The sequence below is a fragment of the Rattus rattus genome, chromosome 10 (genome assembly GCF_011064425.1).
Source record: "Rattus rattus isolate New Zealand chromosome 10, Rrattus_CSIRO_v1, whole genome shotgun sequence".
Lineage (NCBI taxonomy): Eukaryota > Metazoa > Chordata > Mammalia > Rodentia > Muridae > Rattus > Rattus rattus.
Genome location: NC_046163.1, coordinates 69,482,585 through 69,496,064, shown reverse-complemented (window position 1 = coordinate 69,496,064; position 13,480 = coordinate 69,482,585). Strand labels below are relative to the sequence as shown.

The 13,480-nt window shown below is 43.7% G+C and overlaps 1 protein-coding gene across 1 annotated transcript in view; it reads left to right on the top strand.

Annotated features, from left to right (window-relative positions):
• The first annotated feature begins 4,669 nt into the window (after nucleotides 1–4,669).
• The window catches only part of Ppp2r5a (protein phosphatase 2 regulatory subunit B'alpha), a 50,688-nt gene continuing 41,877 nt past the window's right edge, over nucleotides 4,670–13,480 (top strand). Inside the window, exon 1 of the mRNA XM_032915773.1 lies at nucleotides 4,670–5,027. Within this exon, the coding sequence (XP_032771664.1) occupies nucleotides 4,844–5,027 (184 nt within the window). The 5' untranslated portion in view covers nucleotides 4,670–4,843. The remainder of the gene's footprint in view (nucleotides 5,028–13,480) is intronic.

Genomic DNA, 13,480 nt, shown 5'->3' with positions numbered 1-13,480 from the left:
CAGGTGCTAGCAGACATAATTTTAGCCCGTGCTGATGGAGCACAAGGCTTCCTCGCTATGAAGAGGAGTCCAGTAATCGCCAGGAAGTGTAACACTACAGGATCTCCAGGCACATTTATATCTCGGCTCCTGTTCAATCCCCTGTACTTCTCGCCCTGAATAGATCTCCAATCTAACCATTCTGATCGACACTGGCCTTGGGGAAAGTCCTGGTTGACCAATACAACAGACCACGACAAACTGAGTTGAAATGATGAGCTTAAAGAAAAGTTTACCATTAAAAGACAGAAATGGAACCAACTGAAAACTGACTTCTGTCTTGCCCTGCTACCAACTCTCTCTGAAGTCACAGGAATTCTAGTCATCTCAATACACACTCACATAAACCACATGGAATTTAGTCCTTGAACACTTATAAAATGGTTGGGCACTTGTCTTTGATCTGACACTTGGGGGAACAGAGGAAGGAGGATCACAAGTTTAAACCAGTGTAGGTAATTTGGGATGCCTCAAAAAACCAAACAAGTGTGGAGTTTGGTTTAGGAAAATCAAATCAACGTATTAGTCAAAAGATCTTTCAGACAGCAATGAAAATCTTTGGTAAGGCAGTTTTGTTTTGTTGGAGACCGGGCTACACTGTAGTCCTGGGTGGCCTGGAGCTCACTATGCAGAGCAGACTGGCCTGAAGCTTTCAGCACTTGACCTGCCTTTGCCTCCCAGGTGCTGGGTTTCCAGGTGTTTGCTACCATATCCAGCTGTAGATGGTTCATAGCAACCACATTTCTGTCTAGGATCCAGCTCCGTTATTCAAGAGGGTGGAAAAGGGATCTTCGACAAACACCTGTGCATGAAAGTGCTGTCTGTAAAAGGTTCATTTCTTCAAGTGGTGCCCTTCCAGGGTCACATGTCAACCCTTCCTAGAAGGCTGTGCAGTCTTTTCTTCCTCCCAGTGTGCATGCAAATGTGGGAAACAGGACTAACAAAGTGGGTGATAGGGCAGGAGCATGCCACCGGTGTCATGTAAAGTTGGGTCAGTTCTGATAGGGTTCCTGAGCTCCAGGGGTGGTCCCACATCCACTCACAGAAAGGCAACAATAACTGGACTTAGTGAGTTAGAAACAAATTATCAACCTGGGTTTTTTGATTTGTTTATTTTGAGACAATGTTACATTGTTTTATCCTTTTCCTCCCAAACAGTAACTTGAACTTGGAAGCATCCTTTTTTTTTTTTTCCTTTCTTTCAGGTCTTTGGCTTACCTTTTCTTTCAAACTTCAAAAACTTCTTCCCCAGGTGACCATTTCAGACAATACCCAAACACTGTGCGCCTCTCTCTTTCCCCCTTTCCCTTTCTCCCTCTCCATCCCTCCCTCTCATATCCATTGTCTTTATTAGAAATACCATTTCCTCGCCTTGTAGACATTTACTCTCACTTGTTGGGGTGCTGCACATTGAACCCAGGGCCTTGTGTATGCTAACAAGTGCTCTACCTCTGGGCTAAAAGTCCAAACCTGCATACTTTAGGTGACTAGAGAATTGTGACTTCTGACTTCTCTGATAACAATAGAGAGCTTATTAAAAACAGGCGTCCAACTGTTTCTCCATATTTTCTGATATTCTACATCAGGTCCAGGAGTCTGCATTTCAAATAATAGCCTCAGTTCTTTTTGAAATAAGGAATTTTGTAACTACACTTTCAGAAGCTATTGAGAGCTGAAAATTGTATTGTTCAATACTGCCTATCTATTTCAGTAGATGCTAAGAGCAGTTAAGTAACCCAGTTCCTGCTTTCTTGGTGCTTCCGAATCTTCAGAGGAGAAGGAGCACACTGCCATCTGGGGTGGCAGGTCCTGAGGATATGAATAATATATACAATCGGAACACTAAGGGAGACATCCACTCAGGGCAGATTATTGTGCATAGCTTCATGGAGGATAGGTGTCTAGCTGGGCTTGGAAGGTTCAACAAATGGGGATGAGGTGGATCATTTCAAGATGTTGGAACAACTCTAAGTATCAGGAAAGCATGATGACTTTGTGGGATAGTGTGCCTGAACTGGAAGAAGGGGGAGAAAGAAGAGGAGGAGAAGGAAGAGGAGGAAGAGAGGAGGAAGAGGAGGAGGAAGAGGAGGAGGAAGAGGATCAGAAGAAAAAGAGGATGAGGGAGAGCATATACATATGCCTGGCAAGTCAGGAGTCAGACTGAACTTGGACTCAATTCTGTAGGGACATAAGACAAAGAACTACATGTAACTAAGAAAAGCTGAGAACTGGAGAAGAATCTTTCTCAGGGAAGAGCACACTCATTGGTTATCGAATCCCAAATGGTCACCCCTGAAATATACATGTACAAGTAACATTATAGGGATTGAGCAGGTCTTATTTATATACCTAGGAATATACCTATCTCTCTATATATACATACATAAACAATTAAAGAAAAAGAGACTATGAATTTGAGAGATGCAAGAATGGTGGTTTGGAGGGAAGGGGGAATGATCTAATTATATTATAATCTGGAAATATATGTAAAACTGGCCCTTTGAAAGGCCAGCTGGCAGTGATCTTCAAACCCCTGAATTATGATGGGTGGTTCATTTGCAAATTGTTAAAAGAAAAAAAAAGCTTTGAACATTGTGAGGTAGTCTGGATTGGATAAGAAAGGTCTTTAAGTTGCTGATGCAGTCTGACTGAGCCTCTTTGACTGGAAAGAATGTATATAACTTTTTGTTTTTTATATTTAATTTTATATTAGAAATTTCATACAAGTATTTCTTGTACATCAAATATATTCCCCTTCCATTAATCCCTTTAATTCCCTTAGACAATTTCATGTCTACTTTCATTCTGCAAATTCTTGATTTAATATACCTATGTAAAATCTAGGAACCGCAAACAAGAGGAAACAAGATATTTTTATGTTTTTGAGACTGGCTTAATCAGCCTAATATGATTATCTCCGGTTGGGCCTATTTTCTTACAAATGATATAATTTTGCTCTTTATGGTGGGAAAATTCTGTATACACACCATATTTCCTTTTGCATTCCTCTGTTGTACCCCTAGGTTGGCTATATAATCTAGCTAAGGGAATGTTTCGAGTGTGGGTCTAGAACTCTACTTTTGCATACTTCTCGATCAGGCCAGTCTACTTCACCTCAGTTTTTATGCCGAAAGGAAAAGGTGTGAGACTTGCAGGAGAGACTGCAGAGACTATTGGAGAGGGGAGATCACTTACTGTTGAAGCTCATACGGATGCCCAAAGCTAACATGAGCAGTCCTTGGCTTTAGATATCAAACTTAGACGGAATCTCCTAGGAAGAGATCCCAAAACCCCAAATCAGCTAATCTGAACTTGGCTACAGATGACTGAAGGTTAAACTTGGGCTAAGCTCGAGACGGGAAACTTCTTTTCAGAGGGAGTAGACTTGCAGAGTTCTCTGAAGTGGTAGAGACGAGCTTGCCCAAACCCCACGCGAGATCAGCGCTCAGTGAACCGCGGCGCCGAGACCTTGGGAGCTACAAATGGATTCCCCAACCACTAATTACGCGGTTTAGGACCAGAGAGGACGAAGGCCCGCCCAGGAGCCTAGCACCGCGCTCCGATTGGACAAGCTCATTCCTCTCCCGGGGCTCTTTGGCCTGTCAATCACTCCGCTCTGACACGACCTCGGCCCCGCCTCCGCTCCATTGACGCAATGCTTGGCTTTCTTGGGCGCCCGGGCCCTCGCTTTAGGTCCTCATTGGTCCCCAGGACGCAGAGAGAAGGGGGGGACACTCTTCTGCTTTTGAGCTGCCTGTGTAGTTTCCCTCTCACGCGCTGTCTAGAGGACAATTAGAGTTGAAGCCTAGCGCCGGAGTACTCGGAAGCCGACCGCGGCGCCGCGTTTCCCCTTTCTCCCTCCTGAGAGCTCTCCTTTACAGTTGTGACGCACAAGGCACCCCGCTCACTGACTTCACTTGCGATTGGTTGTGGCCCGCGTCTGTCACATAGCCCCCTCCCTCCTTCCCACCCAGCTATGGACTCTTGATAGACATCCGGGAGGCCACGCCCCCTCCCCGTCTGCCGCTTAGCCCTGCGATTGGCCGAGGGAACTGGCATGCTTTCCCGCCCCGGCCCCCTCCGGAGACTCGGGAGGCTAGTGGGACCCCGCGGAAGTTGTCAGTCAAACTCCTCCCTCCACCCCCCGCGAGGACCTCCCCCGGGCCGCGGGAGCGCGCACGCACGCGCACCGAGTCCCCCCTCGCCCGAACCAGCCACCCTCTCAAGTTGTAGCAGTTGCTACCCCGGGCGTGCTCCGTGGGCGGCCGGTGGGCGCGGGAGGCTGAGCGAGGGCGACTCTCCAAAGATCGGGGCGCGGGTGGCCGCCCCGGGCGATGAGGGGCCAGCGCTGACAGGAGAACGAGAGCTCGGCGGCAGCCCGCGCGGACCCGCGATGGAAGCGCCCCGGGAGGAGGCTCCCGGCCGGGCGGACGGCGCGGGCAGCAGCCGCTGAGGACCTGCCGGGGCTCCGCGCGCCAAGGGGCCGCGAGGCGCGCCCGGCGTCCGCACCCGCGCGCTCTCCCCAGCCGTCCAAACTTCGGGCTCGCCTCCGCCCGCCCTCGGCGCCGGGCGTCAGCAACCAGGCGGCCCGCGCGCCCCGCCCTCCCTCCGCCAGCCCTGGAGGTGGCCTCGCGGCGCGGGGATGCGGCTGTGAGGCGCTGTCGGGTGAGGAGCAGCTTGCGGAGCGCGAGGGCGGCGCGGCTGGGGCCCGGACGCAGGGCGCAGGCTCGCCGTGCCGGTCCCCGTGCCCCGCCGATTTCCCTGCCAGTCGCCTCGGCAGGCGCCGAGCGCCCGGGTCGCCGAGATGTCGTCGCCGTCGCCGCCCGCACCAGTTGCCTGCGCCGCCGCCATCTCGGCCTCGGAGAAAGTGGACGGCTTCACCCGGAAATCGGTGCGCAAGGCACAGAGGCAGAAGCGCTCTCAGGGCTCGTCGCAGTTCCGCAGCCAGGGCAGCCAGGCAGAGCTGCACCCCCTGCCCCAGCTCAAAGGTAACCCCAGCTGCCCCTGCTCCGCGCTCCCGGAGCAAACCCCACTCCCCTTCCCACCTGCGCGCTTGCCCCACCTGCCCTGCCTTGGCGACTCCAGGGTCGCCAGGTACCTGCGCTCCCTTTCGTCGTCCAGTCCCCCTACTTCCTACTCCGCTGAGCCTCGGCTCTGGTTTTCTCCACGCTTAGCTAGTTCAACACTTTCTCTACTTGTCCCTCAGTCGCCACATCCAGGGTCCGAACAAACTGCTGCCGAGTTAGCTGGCCTGTAGGGTTTAGCTATACAGAACTAGCTTGAAACCGGGACCAAGCGACACCTTACAGTCTCGTTAGACGTAAATGTTATTTCATAGAAGACCTCGATTGTCTTTGGAGAGGTTATGAAGGAATCGTGTTTCTTTGTAGTGCAACGGGAACTTGGTTCGCACGGCTGTGCTTCCAAGGACTTTTGTAAGGTTTTGTAAGTAAATTCAAATTGGTATCCGTGCCTAATGCCTCGCAGGAGTGCTTGGCACCCCTTTTGGCTTACTTACTTTTCCCACCACGTTTGGGGACTTTTCACGAGTTGTTTACTGGTTCTGGCTTATTCTTTGAGAATTACTATATTTTGATTTACTAATTTCACATCTTTGCCTTTTATGAGCTAGATGTCATTAGTGGAAACGATAATCACGTTCCTAGATATTTAAGAAATTCTTGTAACCTGATAGAAACCTAGAGAATGATTTACAAGGCCAAGAAATTAAAGACTCATGCCAAAATAGATAAATGATCAGCAGATTTTTCAATTCGTTTGACAAAGATCCAGCATCCCTTTCAAGGCCAATCTGGTTGTGATTTGTCTTTGAGTCTATGAATCCTCACTTAGTTTGGCAAGGAGTGTAAAGAAAACCCTAGATCAGATCAACAGTTGACCAGCAAGAGCTTGGAACCCCATTTAGACTCTACATCTGCCTCTAGGGGTGCTTCTGAATCAAGGACGTACCACAGGGTAGACTCACACGGACTTTGGAAAATAGTTTATGTATGTTTGGTGTGTGCTGTCTCGTTTGTTGATTGATTGCCCTTTAACATGCCAGAATTGTTCAAACTGATACAGCACAGTCAGTGGAGTGCAGCCAGAGCCGTAAAGTAACCCTGTCCTACCTGTTAGGATAATGAATTGCTACTCAGAGGTTTAAGCTTTTATACTTAAATTAAAAAGTTATTTTATTCTTTGATTGGTTTTAATTAGTGTATCATGTTAATTTTAGTTCAAAAGTCTCGATACTAGCATTTTTCATATGTATTTAATTTGCTAACGTGGTTTTCTTCTTAGTGTCGTACTTCTTAGTTCCTCTGATCTAATAATTGAATTTTGAACATCTGGTTAGTCTCAAGAGATGCCTCTGTAATAGATTTTTGCCTTTAAGACTGGCAAATTCACAGACTCAGTAATCAGATTCAGAGTTACATGATATTTGATTGAAGATGTAGCAGGTATGGCCAATGTTTTCAGGTATAGAATTTGGTCGGTAGTAAAAAAAAAAAAAAAAAAAAAATTGAAACCCTAGGTTAATTTCAGGCATTTGCATGTATAGTGTTCCTCATAAGGTACTATTCATGATAAGCTGGTGCAGATTCAATTGAGGAAGTAAAACTTTTTACTTGAAAATAAAACCCTCAGTAGGAAAAACAGCTTTAAATTCAGTTGTCAGAAGGCTTAAAAAGTGTTTTGGGTTTTTTGTTTGGTTGGTTGGTTGGTTTGGTTTGGTTTTTGTTGTTTTTTGTTGTTGTTGTTGTTGTTGTTGTTTTTTTTAAAATTGAGTTGTTTTACTTGGTACTTTGGCAGTGCCCTTGATACCACCGTGTTGTGAGCTTTTTCTGTCAGTAGTATTTTCCCCCATTTGTGGGCTTAACAAAAACAACAGCAGAAAACCCTTTCGTATGAGAGAGAATTTCTCTTACTGCTCTGAAATACAATCTTACGGTGGAGTGATTCAGATATCTGTGGGCATCCAAGATCTTTCACGTATTTTATATCAGCCAACCTGCTTGCTTTATACTTTGTCCACATGGATCTAAACTGGAAGGGTGCCAAGTCGTTTTCTTAAAAGCAGACAGTGAGTAAGGATTAACAAAACAATCCAACCTTTTCAGTTTATTTTCGCAGAATCCTGTAGGTGAGTGGGTTGCTTGATTTAAAAATAAATAGTAATTCCTCCGAGGGCCAGAAAATGAAACCAGGTTCAGTATGTGGGAATCACTGTATCTGATCTGAAACTTACGTTCATGTAGGTTTTTCTGCCTAACACTTATATGGTACTGAACAATTAGGGGACTTGTTTAAAAAAGGTAGCCTTTCAGTGTGTTTAGCCTAATTTGGCTTAATTTCTGAAAGGACTGGTTTGGTAAAATAGCTAGTCCTTTCCGTGTTCGTACAGCTTAGTATTTCAAATAATTATCTTTGAGAACAAAACAAGAGCACATAAACCAGTATTGCCCATAACAACTGGAACAGCCTAAAACTGTATCATTGACACTTGTTATGTGCCTTTTAACCTACTATGGTAATGCTATTAGGCTGCTATCTGACAGTCTGGGGCTCAGTGTATTTTCACAAATACCTTTTTTTGAGGTTTAAATGGGTTAGTCTTGGACCTGTGGTTATCTGGATGGTGCTTTGCCGACTTTGACTCTGGTCAAATGCCAGTAGTTTTGCTGTAAACTCATTTTACATAAACTTGAAGTGGTATGGTTGAGAAAGTCTGGCCAGGAGAGGTAGTCAGGGTGGAAAGTTTTTTTATCTTCCTGAGTTATTTTCCTTATCTGTAAAGTAGAAATAGTACTATCTCCCCGGATTGGAGGGATTAAATGACTGTAATAAAGCTAGCCTCCATTCTCTTATGTTTGAAATACAGATTAAAATATTTTTAAATGTAGAATTATTAATAGTACTTAAATAAAAGCTTTTCCGGAACATTACTTTTAATTATGTGTATGAGGTGCATGAGTACTGTTGTCTGTAGAGCACAGGGGTGGTGGATGCCCTGGAGCTGGATGGATGCCCTGGAGCTGGCTGGTCTTACAGGTGGTTGTGAACAGCTCTAACTTAGGTGCTGGGAATTGAACTGCAGTCCTCTGGGAGTAGCACATACTTCTAACCTTCTAACCATCTATCCAGCCTGTAGTAATAATTTCTTACCAAAAAAAGGAAGTTCGTCATTATGGCTATACACTCACATTTCTCTTATAAACAGCAAGGAACAGAAACTGATTTTGAGATCGAACTCTTAAGAGTGGCTGGAAAGATGGCCCACTGGTTAAGAGCACTGGCTCTTCTTCCAGAGGACCTAGGTTCTGATCACAACCTCTATAACAACAGTTCCAGCGGATCCAAAGCCCTCCTCTGATCTGTGAGGACACCAGGCACACAAGTGGTTCACAGACGAACACCCATATACAAATAAATAAGCAAACAAACAACGAACAAATTTTTAAAAAGATGAAGTAAAAAACTTTCGGAAAATCATTCAGTTTCATTGTTGATCTCTGAAGACTGAGGCCGGAACATTAATGCTGACTGAAGAAGTAGCTTGAAGTAGCCTTCTTAGAATTAGGGGGAAATGTATGCTCTTGTTTTGTTGAGGTATGTGGTCTTCTGAATGAATTGTGACAGAATTTTTTTTTTTTTAGTTGTTTTGATTTGGGGAGGGGCACTCCTCCCCCTCTCCCCCCTCATTTAATGTTTAAGGTTCATGGATATTCACATGTTATTATTCATCCAAACACAATACTTTGTAAATAGGGAAAATATAAAAGTTGAAATTCATCTGAGTAAGTTAAGAGAAATGCTTTCAATGGGTTATAACATTTTAGTTATTTTGGGATTGTTTTCTGACTTGTCATATCCCATCTACAATATATAATTAAATTTTTTTTTTTACTATTTAAGAATATACTTAGAGAAATTGCTAAATATTGTGTCTAGTGCTCGTCTTCATATGAAGAAATCTTTTCTCCTTTAACGCTAACATCTTCAGAATATCTGTTTACAATCATATCCCCCTTATTTTTTGGTCATCTTTCTTAAATTAATTTTGGATTATTTTTGGAAGCATCTAAACAAGTAAAGTGATAATCTAGGAAAACCTATCTAGCAAATTGGTGAGACCATTGGAGTAGAGTAGTGGCCTGTAAATAGCAGATTTGAATTGTCTCCCTGCTTCAGTGATGACTCACAGTCGCTCGGGGCTAGCTGTTTAACCCCTATGAACTTTCGGTTTTTTCACCTGTTGGAATAATGTTCTCCTTGATAAAGGCACTGTGATGATTGCATTTAAGTTATTATTGCCCCTTTGAGTTTTAGAGTCAAAGGTTTAGCTACAAAATAATACATTTGAGGAATAATAGGTTTTTCTGCTTTGTTTTGTTTTCCAATTTGACTTTTAACATTGTAGCATATAGGGTAGAGTCTATGTGTTCAGGACTCTGTGCTACATAGTATCGTCCTCCTTAGGCACTTGGAAAGCTTAAAAAAAAAAAAAAACAGCTACACCTGGTCCACATTCCTCAGAGGCTGCTAATTGGTCTAAGGTGGAATCTAGGCAGGTTTATTTTTTAGAATGTCCACGGTGATCCTCAGGTGCAGTTAGGAGTGAGGGTCAAGCATCACTAATATAGTGTTAGGCATCTGCTGGATTAATTCATTAGCTGAAGCTTTGTCTTTCTCCCGAGTCTCATGGTTCCTTATTCTCAGCCCATTAACTTTCCTGCCCTCACTTCACCCTCTGGTATTTACAATTCACTCTCTTAACTCTGCTGCCCTCTATGGCTGGCTAATCGGTGCTGTTCTGTGTTTTCACAGGATGAGATGGTTCTGTTGTTTTCTATCTAAATGAAATCCCAGCTGTTGTCATTCAGTGCCAGATGATCGGGTTTTTGCTTGTTTGTTTTTGTTTTGTTGTTTTGAGCTGAGATTGAGTAGGCCACATTTGGGAACATGCGTTTGGTGTAGCTTTTAATCTCATTTTTCGGGGTCACTGGTAATGATGCCAGTCACTTTGGAGTATCAAACTGTTGTCGTCTACCTGATGTCTTCTATTTGTTGAAGATCTTAGCCTAATATTTCTATGGTATAATAAGCAAAATGTAATAGTGACTGGCGCACACCCTTTCTTCTGCCACTAGAGTCAAGTATGAGACCATCCTGGTTTACATAGCAAATTCCACGCCAACCAAGGCTGCATAGTGGACCTATCTTTAAAAGACAAAGCAAGCAAAAGACTAGTGGGGAAGTGAATTGTTGAATTTAACTGTTTTAGGTCATGTCTTATATTTATTTTTTTAGCAAGTGTTTTATTCCAGAGAGTTTTTCATGTTGACGTTCAACTTAATCTTGACCATGTCTTTTTGTGAAAGGTAGCAGCGAGCCTCCAGAGCTGCTTTTAGTCCATAGTCCTAGTTTGTCTTTGGGCTTTCTGCTATCCACTCCGGATAGTATAACATTTGTTGATGTGCTGTGGGTGAATGTTTAGTTGATGTGTAGTAGTTTGCTCTCCAGGATAAGATGGTAAATTTTATTTTGCAAAAGTAGATGTCATTTTTTTCATACCAAGTAATAAAATTCCCCTTGGTTGTCTTTTAGTCACCTACCTTCCTGCATTGATAGTGTTTTTTTCCAGACTTTTCAATATTGACTATGAGATCCATTCTTTTTTGTTTGTTTTGTGTTTTAACATATTTATGCCTAAAACAGTCAAGCTAAGTAAATGAATTCTGATTCCTTAGTACTTTGATCACAATAAAGAGTAGGTAAGGCTCTGGCTTGGTCTAAAGTATGTGAGCTGCTGAAGTGAGCACAGGAAATGCCGGCTTAAAGCAAAGATACACCTGCCCCTGCATCTGACACAGTATCACCCAACACTGATTGTTCTAGGAAAGCAGTCATGTACAGTTGTGTGGAAAAGTAACACAGGATTAACTCAGATATGGGCTTTTGTATTTAAAATTGGATAAACTGAAATAGTTTGTATTTGTAATTTACATTTTTTCTCTTTATTTTTTTGTGGTAAGATTCCACTGTGTATTCTGGACTGACCTTAGACTCACTATGTATAGTCCAGACTGACCTTGAACTCATGATTCTCTTTCCTCTCAAGGGATGGCATTACAGGCCTGCATGGTCTTACCCTGCTAGTTTATCTCTAAATTTGAGGCACAGTCTTAATTTATGAGGATGTCCTTTAAGGAAATTAAAAAAAAAAAAAACAGACTTAAAATCTATAATTACTTTTAGAGCATTATTGCATGACAAAAAGAAAAAAAGAAAAAAACCTAATTGCCAGAAGTTTGACATGACAGGCTGGGTTTGTGTAAAATAGACTCTACTTGTCTGAGCAGATAATTGAATAATAAGCAGTTTCAAGACTTTTTTATGTTTATCTTTTTTTTTTAACTCTTTGCTGAAGGGATGTTTCTATGAGCTTTTTGGGTGAGTAATGAAAAAATTTTAAATCTTATTTTGATTCACACTTCTGTAAAGAACCTAGGTTTTATTTGGTCATCCCTGTCATTTGTAGTTTGCTGACTATGGTAGGTTTACATGATCTAAGAGAACCTGTTTCTAACTTGGACACTGAGTGCAAGGGAGCCCTTGGTATCACACTTCACCTGGAATAGCTAAGCTAACTCAGTTGAGCCCTCCAGTACTGAACAGGAGGCCTCCGAAGTCATTCTCTTGAGCCTCCTTTGGGAATTGATTTCACTCCTATTCTAAATAAATAGCACTCTAGCCATTTCATCAGAGAGTCTCTGAAGAGAGAGAGGGGAGGTGGCTGCGTTTTGTGATGTCAGGAAGTATGAGAGAGACACAGCCTAATTTTGTTGTGGAAAAAGAGGAAACGGAAAACTTCCTGAGGAAAAACATCAATTGAGACCTAAAAGCTAGAAGAGGCTAGTTAGGCAAAGATAGATGGGGTCAAAGACCTATCCCTGACAGTACGTTCGGGCCCGCAGCTGAGCACAGCATATCTAAAGATTGCCAGCTTTGTGTGGTTAGAGAAGATGCTGGAGCAGCAGTGAGGACCTTGGTTTTGCTTGATGTCCTATGTTAAAGAAAGAGTCAACAGGCATCACACTGCCTTTATACCTGACCATTGTGAGGAATGCAGGACATCTTCCTAAGTGAAGATGGAGTTGTATCTCAGGCAGAGGACTTGGTGAAAGGAAGTCAAGAATGATACTGCTTCTCCTTGAGCAACGAGGTATATGGTAACAGTTTGTCAGTAGGTAACCCAGGGTAGCCTCAGATGCAACAATCTTGCCTTACTTAGCCATCTGAGTGATTACAGATGTGTACCACCTCACCCAGCAGAAAAAGCTTATTGAGAGAAAAATCAAATTTGGGGGAAAATAACATTTCTGTGGTGGTGCCTGTGTACGTCCGCCCACCCATCCTTCCTTCCTTCCTTTTGAGATAGGATCATACTGTAGTGCAGGCTGGCCTTAAACTCATGATGATCTGCCTTGCGAGTGCTGAAATTACAGGTATGAGCCACCATGCTAGGCTTTTAAAAGTAATCATTCTTTTGTGGGATAAGTTGAAGTACCTGTGGGAAACTGAAGTGAGGCTGACTGTTAGGACTTTAATTTGGGCCTAGAGCCGAATACATGTGCCTGTGGTAGTAATTTGGGAGTTTTCAGCTTGTCTGTGGCATTCGTAGCAGTGGAAGTTGAAGCAGCGGCTCAGTAGAAATCTGTAGAACGAGAAGAGGCCAGAGATTACCAACATCTAGAGACAAGAGAGACAGTGTGCCTGGGCCCAAGGCATCAAGGTAAACAAGTCCTAATAGCTGGGTAGGTAGAGTGAAGCAGCCTGTGGTTTTAGCAGTCTTCCTGCCGGCATCCTTGGTTTTTAGGAGTATTTCAGAGGCTTGATAGACTTGAAGCAAGATACCTGTAGGGTAAAGGTTGCATGGAAATGGTGGAAATACAGCCAGTAAGTAAAGATAACTTTTAGAGATAGTTGGGGGGGGGATGTATTTGCACATGTGTGTATTTGTGTGTGTGTGTGTGTGTGTGTGTATGTGTGTATGTATGTATGGGCTTAGAGACATGGTTCAGTGGTTAAGATTATTGACCACTCTTGCAGAGGACCTGGGGTTCATATCCCAGCACTCACCCAGCAGCTAACAACAGTTCTTAGCTCTAGTTCCAGAGGATCTGTCACACTCTTCTTAGCCTTCATAGGCACCAAGCATACATGTGGTGTGCAGACATATATGCAGGTAAAACATCCATACATGTAGAAGAAAAAACTTAAGATATATATTGTAGCTACAGAGAGTAGAATGGATTGTGACAGAACAGGGCATTAAACAAAGGGAAGGGCCAGCGTGTTTGTGTGTGTGTGTGTGTGTGTGTGTGTGTGTGTGTGTGTGTGTGTGTGAGAGAGAGAGAGAGAGAGAGAGAGAGAG